Source organism: Aulonocara stuartgranti (assembly GCF_965226115.1).
Source record: "Aulonocara stuartgranti genome assembly, chromosome: 12".
NCBI classification, from domain to species: Eukaryota; Metazoa; Chordata; class Actinopteri; order Cichliformes; family Cichlidae; genus Aulonocara; species Aulonocara stuartgranti.
The window spans coordinates 22,197,752-22,209,954 of NC_138948.1; the positions used below are offsets into that span (position 1 = coordinate 22,197,752).

The following is a 12,203-nucleotide window of genomic DNA, read 5'->3' on the forward strand; positions in this document are numbered from 1 at the left end:
ACACATATGCGTTTGTCACTGCTGCGTTAACAAAGGCTCCAAATGAACCGTCTAAGGTGTGTGCTACGATCGGTCTACGCCCATGGTGTCGACGCGTGCGGGCGCGTGCACACACCTGTACGTTTAACTTGTGTGCGCCTGTCCATCTGTGCGCGTTTGCAAGCTGGCTCAAGAGTCTGCTCTTTGTGAACAGCCCATGAGTTTATGACACAGGGGGCTCTTTCATGTGCCCGAGGCTAGGAGAGGGTCTGAGTGGTCGGGCGGCTTGGAGCCAGGGCTCACACACTGCTGCCCACTGTCCAGCACTCCGGGCAGCCAGTCAACGCCAGGGAGGCCTGGCCCCTCTGCCACTGCTCTTGGGAAGTGTTTCGGGGCCTGGAGGTGGCAGCCCAAAGTGGCCGCCCAGAGAGAGCCAGGCCCTGTGCCCAATATGATGGTGCAGCTGCATGGAGAGCAGGGGTGAGGAGGCACTAAAGCCCTGTAGGTGGAAAGGTAGCGTTGACAGCTACACAGAGTGGTGCCACTCCAAAGAGGGCTGCGTTAGAAAGAGTGTCATAACCAAGGAAATGTTACAGTCGCTCTATATATTGTATTGAAGGACAATGCAGGAATTGCGCCATATCCTGTTTTGTTTTTTATGCAACTCCCAAAACTTTTGGAAATGAATATTATGGAAAATAACAATATATTTTATTTTATAACAATATTCAAACAAGATCGTAACCTGCTAAGGCTGTAGAAGGGCTTTCAGAAACACGTAAAACACTGAAAGTATGTGAAGAATGTGAGGTCAAAAGCAACACTGCAAAAAGTCCTCTGGTGTTTATTTGGCTCAGGCTCTGGGACATTTCCTCAAAAAGGAAGTGAAAATATGTAAAGCTTGAGCTTCTGGTTTTTTTTCTTTAAAAAAGAAAATTTAAGTTTCTGTGTCTGTCTCCGTCCCTGTCTTGTGATATCCGCCTCTTCAAAACACGGTGATGTCATTTTTATTTTAGGCTGTAGGTTTTATGACATTATGCTCCACAGAACATGTGGTGCTTTCCACATGACTCGATGATATAATATCAGGAGGAATCGAAATCGCTTAAAAGCAACAATGAGTACATAATATCAACGAGCACTCTATGGTTTTAAGGATCAAAACAACAAAATCCTGCGATATATTGATTTTCTTTTCCCAATGAACCCTTTCTCTCTCCTCAGTCTCTTCTCCTGCCTCCTTCTCCTCTCCCTGTAAGTGAAGCCCGGATATCTCAGGCATCGATTTCCCTCAGGTGTCCTTCCTGTCTCCCTCTTTCTCTCCTTTTCCTCAGGAGTCGAAGAGCCCGGGCCCATTCTTAGGTGGGATAAGAGAGGAGGGCTGAGATAACAGCAAGGAGGAAGTGTGGGTGCTGCTGAAACACGATAGTTTTAGTCCTCATCTAAAACTCGGTGACCTCTTCCTTGCTCTTTCTTTGTTTCTCTGCCTGTCTGTCCGTCTGGCTCTCTCAATAACAAACAAAGATATACCATCTCACATCCTCCATACTTTTCAAAAACTGTCTCTATACATGACTCTTGGTTACACTCTTTCTTTTTATGCTGCATCTGTGATTCTGAGAAACAACATTTCTGATGTGACCTTCTTCGAGTCCAGCACGCAAACTTTCTTACACACTTCCTATTATCTTCTTGTTTCTTGCAAACACACTTGAGCTTAGTCACGACAAGGGCCAACATCTACTTCAATTACTCCCCCGGCACACTCCAATCAATTCACCGAGCCTTTGCTCCGGCCACATATGACTGTTTGAAAAAAGCACATTGTGAAATGGCTCAGAAATACTATTGAGAATGTCACGCGGTGTAGAAGTCTCAAGCAGCATTGAAACGGATTGTGTTCAGAACTGTGTGTGTGCTGGTGTGTGTGTGTTTGACCTGTGATCCGGGGGCCACATTAGCAACGTATGGATCCAATTGGGCTGCCAGGAAGCTGACAAAGTGTCAGTGGTCAGCTATGCCACAGGAAGTGATCGATTGTGGGCCTCAAGGGCAGTGAGAGAGCTCTGTCTCCTGCCTGAGACAGTAGTGTCCACAATTTATTATCCCAAGTCTCAAGTGATGCCAGCTGTCGTTAAGAGGATTCTTTGACTCTTAACATTGGTTGTTGACATTTTGTTTTAAATTAATGTGTATTATTCTAGGCAGAGGAAAGCTACAGCACTTCCACTGTTACTGATTTAGCTCGAGAAAAATAGCATTTCAGTGTTTGCGTCCCAGTGTGTCATTTCAGACCATCCCGAACCCTCTGTTTGGTTGTTTGTTTATATTTTCCTCCACCCTGCCTCACTGGTGGTACCACCCTCTGCCCGGTAATATTCCACTGGCAGGGAGCTAAACAGGGTGGCATGGTGTGAGGGCTTGGGTGTGTGAAGGGTGCTTCAGTTGAGCGTAGGCTGCACCCCTCAGACTTCTCTGCGATATGCAGAATGTGCTTTAAAAATCCCAACAGTTTTAAAGCAAAATCCATTTTAGGAAACACTGTACACTCCTCGTGTCCTCACACTGGATTGTTAGATTGAAGGGAAACAAACATTGCTATTCTAAGCTGATGGAACTCCTCCACCAAAAGCAATATCTGTACTTTCCCTGCAAGGACTGCTCTGTCTCCCAGCTCGCATATTGCCCAGACTCCCAGAAACCTTCATTGTTAAGAGCTATGTGGGGTGTAGGGTGTTTCTCCTTCCTCCCTCCTCCACCCTTTTCTCCCCCATCCTCATACTCATCCATCCTCCCATCCCCCCGGGACTTACCTGTCTGTTGCGTTCATCCATAATCCGCGTGATCTGAATCTTTTTCCTCCCCATCGTCCCCGTCTCTTTCTTTCTCTCCTCTTTCTAAAGAACTTCAAGCTTTCTTCTCTCTTCTCTTTCTTCTTCTCTTCTCTCTCTCTCCGGTTCTCTTCACGTTTCAGCTCTTCCTTTGCTTTGTCTTTTCTTCTTTTTTTTTCCTGCTTTCTATTTGTTTCAATCAACTCAAAGATTCCAGCATCTGTACCTGCAAGACAGAAGGGAGGGGTCGGGGAGAATAAGCATTAAATGAAATGAAATATGGCAAAATACTGAGAGGGGAAAAAAAAAATAATAAAAGTGGCATCGTGGCAGCCACAAGGGAGGGTGAAGAAAGACAAAGAATCTGTCAACAATGTTGTGAGAACCGCTGTGTTTTTCACTGTCGATATCATGCAAATCAGTTTTTGCATTTTTTTTTCTTCCTAGGCACCGACTATGAGAGGAGACAGCACTGTCAGGATCTCGCCTCGTTCACAGAGAGTTTGACAGTGTTTTGGAAGTGCCGCTAACTTAAACGCTCTAATCACCAACACTGTAACATTACCTCCACACTGAGAAATACATTTTGTTTCTTCCCATGAAACTGCACTGTATTGACAGTGGAGCTGCCAGCCGCGACTTTTTTCTACTCTATCTGCAGCTCATCTCCAAAATGGCAGATGCGATATGCTAGGATAGTATACAGATGTAAAAAACGAGGACCTAAGAGTGTTGCCATGTTCTGGTAAAACAAAGCCTTTGTAAAAATAAGTAAAATGTGGCAACATAACAGTTTGATACACAATGGTTTCTTGGAGAAAAAAACCCTTGCATGTCCGGAAGATATCGGAGTAGCCAATAAACGCGTGCACAGTTTAATGTGAGTGTACCTGTGTTCCAGAGGTGCAGGCCAGCAGCTGAAGCGCCGGACTGAATGGGCGGAAGAGCAGAGTTGCGCTCTGAAAAGTTTGCATGACTGAGCGACTGTGTGTGTGTGTACACGTGTGCATGTACATCTGTGTGTGTGCGTGCGCATAACTGTGTGCTCTTGTGTGAGCTTGGCTAAGCCAGAGCTCCAGTGCATCTCTCCAGAGTGCTAAAGTAGGCCAACCCAATCTATCTCAGGGAGGAGCAGAAGAACTGTTGTTGTGTTTTCTTTTGACAGTAGAGGTGATAACGTCCCTCGTTATGCAAATGAGCATCCCATTATTTAAGCTCAGTGCAATGCAGGGGAGCTGTCAACGCCGTCACATGAAAAAAAAAAATAAAAAAATCCTCCATCTACCCTGCCTTTTTTTCTCTACTTTCCCCTTCTTCTCTCTTCTCTCCTTTCTGAACCAGATTTCCGGCACCTGGCAGCACAAGCATCAGACATTGATGTGGAAGACGACACCGCTTCACCAAAAGACATGTCAGTCTCAGTCTCTCTCTCTATCATTCTCTCTCTCTCTCCTTTTTCTCAAACACCCTTGCTCTTTTCCTCACTCTCTCATATTCTCTCCTTTGCGCACTCCTGCACACATACCTGCACATTGTAATGCACTTCCTTTCCTTTTTTTTTTTTTACCTCCTGCTAACCTGAATCCATGTATTTATTGAGTAACATGCACAAGAAAGATCTGAACCCCTCAGGTGAATGCAGCACATTGCTATGCACTTGACCTTTTTGTGCTAGAGAGTAGGACATTGATAATGAAAACTCATAATAGAGACATCCAGGGATGCAGTGGCTCTTAATGACAGACCAAGGCCTGTAGCGCAAGCAAGGCTGTAGCTATCTTTTCCATTTGCAGCATGAAATGCAGGCTCTGTGCTTTATTCACGACTCAAAATTTAGAATCCTGCATTATAATTGAGGCCTTCTCAGTGTATGTATGCGAAACACGGATTTGGTAAGTATATTACATTGTATTAAAGAAACAGCATTGCATTGATTTTTATGGATTTTATAAGATTGCCTGCCAAAAATGTCCATCACACAAAAACTGAAAAAAGTGAGACAATACAGTCTCAACAATAATGAAATGCATGACAAAAAACTTCCTGAGATGATGGTTTGGAATACACCCACTCATGGAAGAACTGAGATACGAACATAAATGCGTCATTTGGCAGTTAGGACAACAGCCGGACTGCACCATCATAATAATAACAAGATCTAAAATAACTCTGTGGCAGCTCTGAAGAGGCTATCCAAAACATTTTAGCATTGCTCTGTGCAAACACACCCATCCGTAGACAGACACACAAAGAGCTGCCCTGTGGAAGAAAACAAAAAAGGATGTTGTCAGACAAACTAGGATTACAAGCCAACACTAAGGCGCTTGGCACAAGACAGCCAGACAAGGATATCAATCAAGCCAGCGTACCTCAATCACAGGCTGACAGCATCATCCCCTCCCAGTCTTTGTACTCAACACTACCCAGTCCGGGCATCGCTCCAAACAAGGAGGCGTTACCTTCATGATCCCTGCCTCCTGGCCTGCACCTCCTCCGTGTTCCTCCCACAGCACGCTGAGCAGAGTTGAACCTCTCAATGTCAACACCCGCTGGGGCAACACCTTAGGCCTTACGTAACATTAACACTAAGATTAAGCTCATGTCCTGAACATTTAATCCCCGCTTTTGGCTCTGAGCACCAGCCAACGCTCCCTGAGGTGAAGCTCTGCTGCTGCTTACCCCCATGTTGGTGCCTCTTAACTTCACCCAGCCTCCTTCCCCATCCCATCTTTTTCCTGCTTCCTTTACCTCCTCCTACACAACAACAACAACAACTCAAGTTGCCCCCCCCCACTTCCCCTCCCCACTCCTGCCACCACCCCTCACTTTTCCTCACACCCACCCCCGTCCCTTATGGGTGCCAGGCAGCTCCTGGGTAAAAAAAACAAAAAACAAAACAAAAAAAAGAACAAGTGCCCACTTCCCCATTGCGTTCCCTTCCCCAGCGCTGGAGAGATCATCGGTTAACTTAACAGATTAGCAGTGAATCACTAAATCCAATTTAGCCTCGTGACGCCAAGACAGTGAAGTGGAGGGGAAAGCAGGAAATAAGCACTGCTTAGTGAACGTGGTCAAGTGGGACAACACAGTTGTCCTTGGCAGGAATGTCTTGCAAGGTAGCGACACTGACATCTGACCTTGACAGGGCAAAGAGGATGAGAAAGAAACAAAACAAAAAAATGAAGACACATGGTGCAAGACAGCAGAAAAAAAAAACCAACCTAGCAAACTTGCACATTAAGCCAATTTACTAATCCCGAAGCAGGCAAATAGGGAATGAATCTGTGGGAGATGAAGAATAAACAAAAGAGCTCCGTTATACTCTGTAGACTTGTTGACTAGCGGTATGTCTGTATTCACACTAATGTGTGGTAACTGGAAGGAGGCCGGGGTGGGCAAATGCTAAGGTCAGAGGGCACGCCGGCACCGAGCGTGCTGAAGGACGACGGTTATGCCTCTGCCAGTTTTATCGTATCTTCGAGCTTTAAAGGTGACAATAAAAAGAGAAGAAGAGCACTGGGAGAAAAACAGAGAAATGGAGAGAAGCATAAAGAGGGATCTTTTGAACAGGCACCAGGCCTCTCCAGGGGGAGGGGAAGAGCTGTGCCCACGACCCTCCCATCTGTTAAGCAGACGGATGGAGAGAGAGAGAGAGAGGGAGAGAGCCAGAGAGGGAGATATGAAGGTTGGGGGAGGATGGGAGAGATGGAGAGAGAGAAGCAATTCAGCACATAGATCTAATGAGCATTTTCTCTCTGTGTCTCAGAAGTGTAGCTGAGAGGACAATGAGAACATATACACTCAGTGCACCACAAGGCTTGATTCTAGGTCGCCTCTCCCAAGTGTTTAGTCACTAAAAACTAATATACAGCACATGGCACTTTTTCACATTCTAATAGACGTCTGTAGGGTGCTTGTTAATGTGGCTTTGTTATTGAGGACATACACTGAAGATGACTTCTTTGAATCAGGGGGCAACAAAAACAGGAACTTTACTTTAACTCATGCTCAGGGCTAATTCATCATTTTGAAAGACAGTTTCAGTTTGTGTTTTTTTTCCCCCCTTTTTCTGTGAATGAGGTGGATGGACGTGGCAATAAATAAGGAGAAATGAACACACGATCCACTTCCAAGAACTAAAGTTGTGCACAACCATCTGTTGAGATTATTTCTGCATTCAGAGAATTTCTGTGAGAAACGTAAAAACAAAACTGGGGCAACTGTAAATGAACTGTGTGCACAAGTGCAATGCCAGTGTCCTCCGTCCCTCATGGGAAATGTGGTTGTGAGAATTTGAAATAACATCTTACACTGCAGTAAGTAAACCTTTTAGGAGGTGTATGGTACATTTAAATAAACGCTCTCGTTTTTAAATAAACTCCCATTTCCTGGAAGACGAGGATAGAAAAAAAAATGTTTTAATACCATTTTACACAAAACAATCTCAACGTCAGTACACACTCGCGGTGCTCGATTTGTACGCGAGTTTTTCTGTTATGTAGGAAACTCTTTTTTTTGGCTCAGAAACTGTTTTCATTTTTTCAGTGTAGATTTTTCGGAGGTTTCTTTCTTGTGTTTTTGCTGCAGCTATGTGCATGTTTGCATGTTAAATGTGCACTTTGTGCATTTGTACTTTTGATTTGGAAATAGCAGCAGACAACACTTTATCTTCTGTAAGGCGAGAAGAAGGCATAACAGCAGCAGAAATGAGAGGCGGGGAAGAATCAAGCAAAGGAGCAAGTTGATGGCTAGGCAGGATGGAAAAAAAATGTGTATCAGGTCTCATTGTGCCTCTAATGTCATTACAGGCAGTGACTCCTCTATGTGGCACGCCACGCTCCCCATCTGTCAGAACAAGATAGGCAGGGTGACGAATGGCTATCACTGCCACCCCCCCCCCCCCCCCCTCCCTCCAGAGTCTGTATCTTTTTTTGAGTGAAGGGGGAGGCGAGTGACCTAAACCTGGGCGGTAGCCCACACGTAGGTGGGCCTCTATGGTTTTGAATCTCAGCAGATATTAGGGCTAATTTAACATGTTAGCAGCTAAAGAGATTAGCAACATGTACATCTGGGGATTAGAGTGATAGCGGTGGATCATCTTATAATGTGTTCATTCCTTTTTTTCTTCTTCTTTTTTTTTTCCCAGTGAGCATTCGAGCTAAACTTGAAACTGAGAGGCTGCTGTGTAAGTGTGCACGTATATGTGTGTTGGAGGATATGTCTTCACCTGTCTCTCTCTATTAGATCATGGTTTAGTTGTATCATTACCGAGACAGGGACGCTTTCTCATGTATTCTATTTTCAATCTCTAGGTGCCTTAGAACTGAGACACCCGTCTATTGATGAGGAGCAAAGTGAGCCACTAGTCTCTGATTGGCACAAGTTTTAGACACTCTCCCAGCAACTTATAGTGTGAGAGACATTATAGAACAAAGTAAATAAATATTTATAAATATATTTTAATAAGTCCTCAAGGTGACGTCTCAATTCCTTACCAACCCCACTTTAACTTAAAACCTAATACCTGAATTTCAAACTTCAAACTGATTTTTACAACAGTAGCACTGCCTGGTCTCGAACGACGGAAAGACGGGAAGTAAACACAGATACGCGGGGAGGGGGAAGGATGTGACATCAGCAGACATAGACAATCAAAGGTGCTGAAGGTCTTTCCTTCCCCAAATCGCAGGGTAAGAATTAGGGTTCAAAACTCAACTGCTACGCTCCCCTCTCATTTCCAGAGGACAAATGAACAGAAACCATGTTTTTCTCAATACGAAATACTTCAGGCCTCAGTTACTTCTAGTTCCTCAAAACGTGTCTCTTGGTTTTGTAAGGCTATGACATATTTTGAAGGAGTGTGGGGGCGGGGTAGGGTGGGGGGTTATGCAGGAACTCATGAATCAAAGCAAAAGGCAAAAAAATAAATGTTGAAATCATAATCTTTCTGTGACGCATCAGACGAAAACACTCACTGGTTTCAACATTTTTGAACAAAAGAATTTGTCAGGTTTGTTATGAGTGCATTTTTAGTTGTTCTTGGTTGCACACCCCCCTAAACTTTTTTTTTATTTTTTACTTTTGAACACATCTGAGCATCTTTTGTGATAAATGCATACCTGTGAGGGGAGTGTCAAAATATCCCCATGAAGAAAAGTACCTTGATGCGGTGAACGTCATTCTTCTTTATTCATTCTCTGTTTACTTTGCTGTGGCTTTCATCACAGCAGCAAACTTTGCCAAACATTTTCAAATTAAATTAAGGCATTAGGATTATAAAATAATTTAGAGAGTGAATGTAAATTGGAGGACTAATGCATAAATGATGATGTGTCTGTTTTTCGTGTAAACTACAAGAAAGCTTACAGACATGTTTAATTGTGAAAGCGTTTACGGATGCTCCCACAAGTAATGTGTCTATATAATCACTTTTGCATTTTTCTAAAATTTTAAAGTATCACATTGATATGATGAGTGAATAGAAATGGAGGCGACAGTGTACAGAGGTCTGCCCTTCGTTTGGGCAGCTGTACGTCTCACTCAGCACCAGGAAATGCAGGCCTTGGGCCATCAGAGCTGCAACGCAGATAGGTAGCCATCCGTCAGAGCCAGTACGGAGACAGGTGAGAGCCATCTTTCCATAACCTAATGCTGCCTGCCCCAAGGACAAAATGATTTGACACGATGCGTCAACCCCTCTGTTTGAAAGGAGGCCAAGGGCTGTAAGCAGCAGCTGCTAGGCCAAAGGTAGATGAGCAAACAGGCCCACACTAAAGCTAGGTAAAGCTAGCTCGACAGCAACAGGGAGATGGACTGGCTGTTGTGGCTCAATTCTCAGCAGCTTTTTGTTTTTTGTGACTGTGACTTACGAACATCAGAGATATATAAATACATTTTGAGGACCGCGGCTCGCCACAAACATACTCTTGAACCAAGCTGGAAAAAATGGTATCAGTGAAAAAAGGAGAAGAGAAGAAAAAGCAGAAGCATAGGCAAGCCACATTTTGGAGAGGCCCCGGAAAGACTGGAGTGAATCACCATTTCGTACATTCAGTCTTTCCGTGGCTCGAGCATAAGAAGTGACAATGGCTGAATTAAAGCATAATGCATAGATAGAAGTTATATATTTAAAAAAAAGAAAGATTAGCTTAAAAGAGGTGACAAAGTACCCGACAGATCAGTGTACAGTGTGAGAGGCTGAAATTAGAGGTATCAAAATGGTTTTGAATATGGAAGTGGTGCTGATTGTGGCGATACACACATCTGATGTTTAAACACAAATAACTTCACTAGGTTTCACTTTATCATCACCACCACAGTTTCTTTCACTTCTTCTTCATCTCTCTCTCCCCCTCTCTCGCCCTTCAGTCAGCATTAACCACTGTCTCAACTCGCATGTTTCCACGTTTACCGAAGGACCCAGGTGCGACCAACTGCTGACACTAAAGGTACAGGAACAGAAAATTAATGCACACACGTGCTTAAATGACCACACTGTCACAGGACAAGGTCTGCGTGCACGGATAAGGAGTTACATGCTTATCTGGATTTAGAAGAATACAAGTAAAACCATAATGAACAATAAGCCAAATGTAACAAAATTGCAGTAGAAACCCTTTAGTGAGCACACCCAGCCCCCCACAGGAACAGCCGGGAGTCATGTCACTAAGAACACAAAGCACTGACATATTCACCCAATTATGTACTCTGCCGAGTATGACAATGTCTCGGGATGTTAGCAATGTTCTCCAGTCGGAGGGGAGGGGAGAAGGGCAGAAACTGTGTGTATGTGTGTTTTGAGTCAAGAGGTTTCAAACTGAAGCTAAGGCCTCATTACTGTAGGGGCTATGCTTACTCCAACCCTGTCTCCTAGGATTGAGGTTTATATATACAAGTAATTTCTAATAGTGAATACATTTTGAAGAAAATTTTGCCCCTAATCATAAGAAAGAAATAGTGTCTGTTTGGCTGGACATGTCAGTAAAGATTTGAAAGTTAACCCGGTTCCTTTATTTATCTCAGCCGCAGAATGTAACAGGTCTTTGTCTGAAGCAGGCTTGTTAATGAGACAAACCTTCGTTTCCCTTGACTACGTTAAAGTTACTTCACCAGTCTGTTAGAGGACAGTGACTCATTCTGGATAAAACTCAGAAAAACAATTGAGTACTTGGCACTTGCTTATCTCTACCAACACAGAGACGGTCATCAACCAAGGGACCTAAAACACTCACACAACAGCTGTAGCTGAACTGTATACGACACAGAGCAGCCAGCTTAATTTTAAACACATCATGCAGCCATTTCAAATTAAAAGTTCTTTTAATAGAAACAACCTATTATTTATTTACTTTGTTTAACTGAGGCTTTTATTGTGAACATGCAACAAGATTAAGGTGAGAGACGGCCGGCCAACATTCTGGGTTCGGCCTTTGTTCCTGTCTGCGGCGGTGCCCGCTCAGCAGACACAGAGGCACGGCTTTAAATAGAGCATCCTCTTTTAATTGAGGAAATATTACATTAATAATTTTTTATGTGTATTTTTAGATACTAGCAAAACGTATCGATCTGGTTGAACAGAAAAAATGTCAGCGCCGGTTAGGAGCTCTTGCAGCACTCATAAAAAAATACAGTTCTTGAACAGCTAGATTTAATTCGCTCCACACTGAAAGCGGTAAAAGAATTTGCTCCAATAGGATATAATTTCTAGGGCGACACGAGTTGCTGACTTATAAGATACAGACAACTTCCCATAGCAGTCGCGTGCCCCAACTCTTCACCCCACACTGTATCAAAGCCACACATCACGGTGAAGACAATCCACTGATGATTTCATCACACCCCCCACCCTTTAGTCTTCCTCTATGCCACAGTATTCTAATCACCCTAATTAAAAGCTTTGTTCATTTAGAAATCTCTGATGACAATTTGTTTCACTCTACCCTACAGCAGTGGTGGCTGTGAAGAGAGGAGAATTAAATTTGATCTTGTGACAGCAATTATTAAATGCTCCCTCCTGGCCTCAATTAAGGCCTTCAGGCTAATGCTAACATGGCTAACCCTCACGCAACTGCAAGGGGCTGAGTGCAGTTTTGTTCACCAACTTCATACTGTCACCCAGTTTGTTTGTGTGTACATATATATATATATATATATATATACATATGTGTGTGTGTGTGTGTGTGTGTGCTTCAGTTTGGTAGCTATGGAAATGAGAAGTCGCTTATGGGCTGTTATCTCTTTTGCATTTTGTTGATGGGAAGAGATAAATAGAACAATTTCCCTTTTTGAGGTTGTTGGAACTAAGTCAGCATGTACAGACAGGCAGACCTATGAGGAAGCTGTGGAATTTACTATTTTTCCTTTTCTCGCTTCATCAGCAAATTTAGAGTCCAC

The 12,203-nt window shown here is 43.6% G+C and overlaps 1 protein-coding gene across 11 annotated transcripts in view; it reads right to left on the reverse strand.

Annotated features, from left to right (window-relative positions):
* mef2cb (myocyte enhancer factor 2cb) overlaps positions 1-12,203 on the reverse strand; it is a 59,734-nt gene that overhangs the window by 34,864 nt on the left and 12,667 nt on the right. For 9 of the 11 annotated variants that reach the window (XM_082554627.1, XM_082554634.1, XM_082554633.1 and 6 more), the window contains exon 2: positions 2,793-3,036. In XM_082554627.1, coding sequence (XP_082410753.1) covers positions 2,793-2,846 — 54 coding nt within the window. In that variant the 5' untranslated portion in view covers positions 2,847-3,036. Of the gene's footprint in view, positions 1-2,792; positions 3,037-5,179; positions 5,199-12,203 lie in introns of those variants that run through there. The other 2 variants (XM_082554629.1, XM_082554636.1) reach the window with 2 other exon arrangements.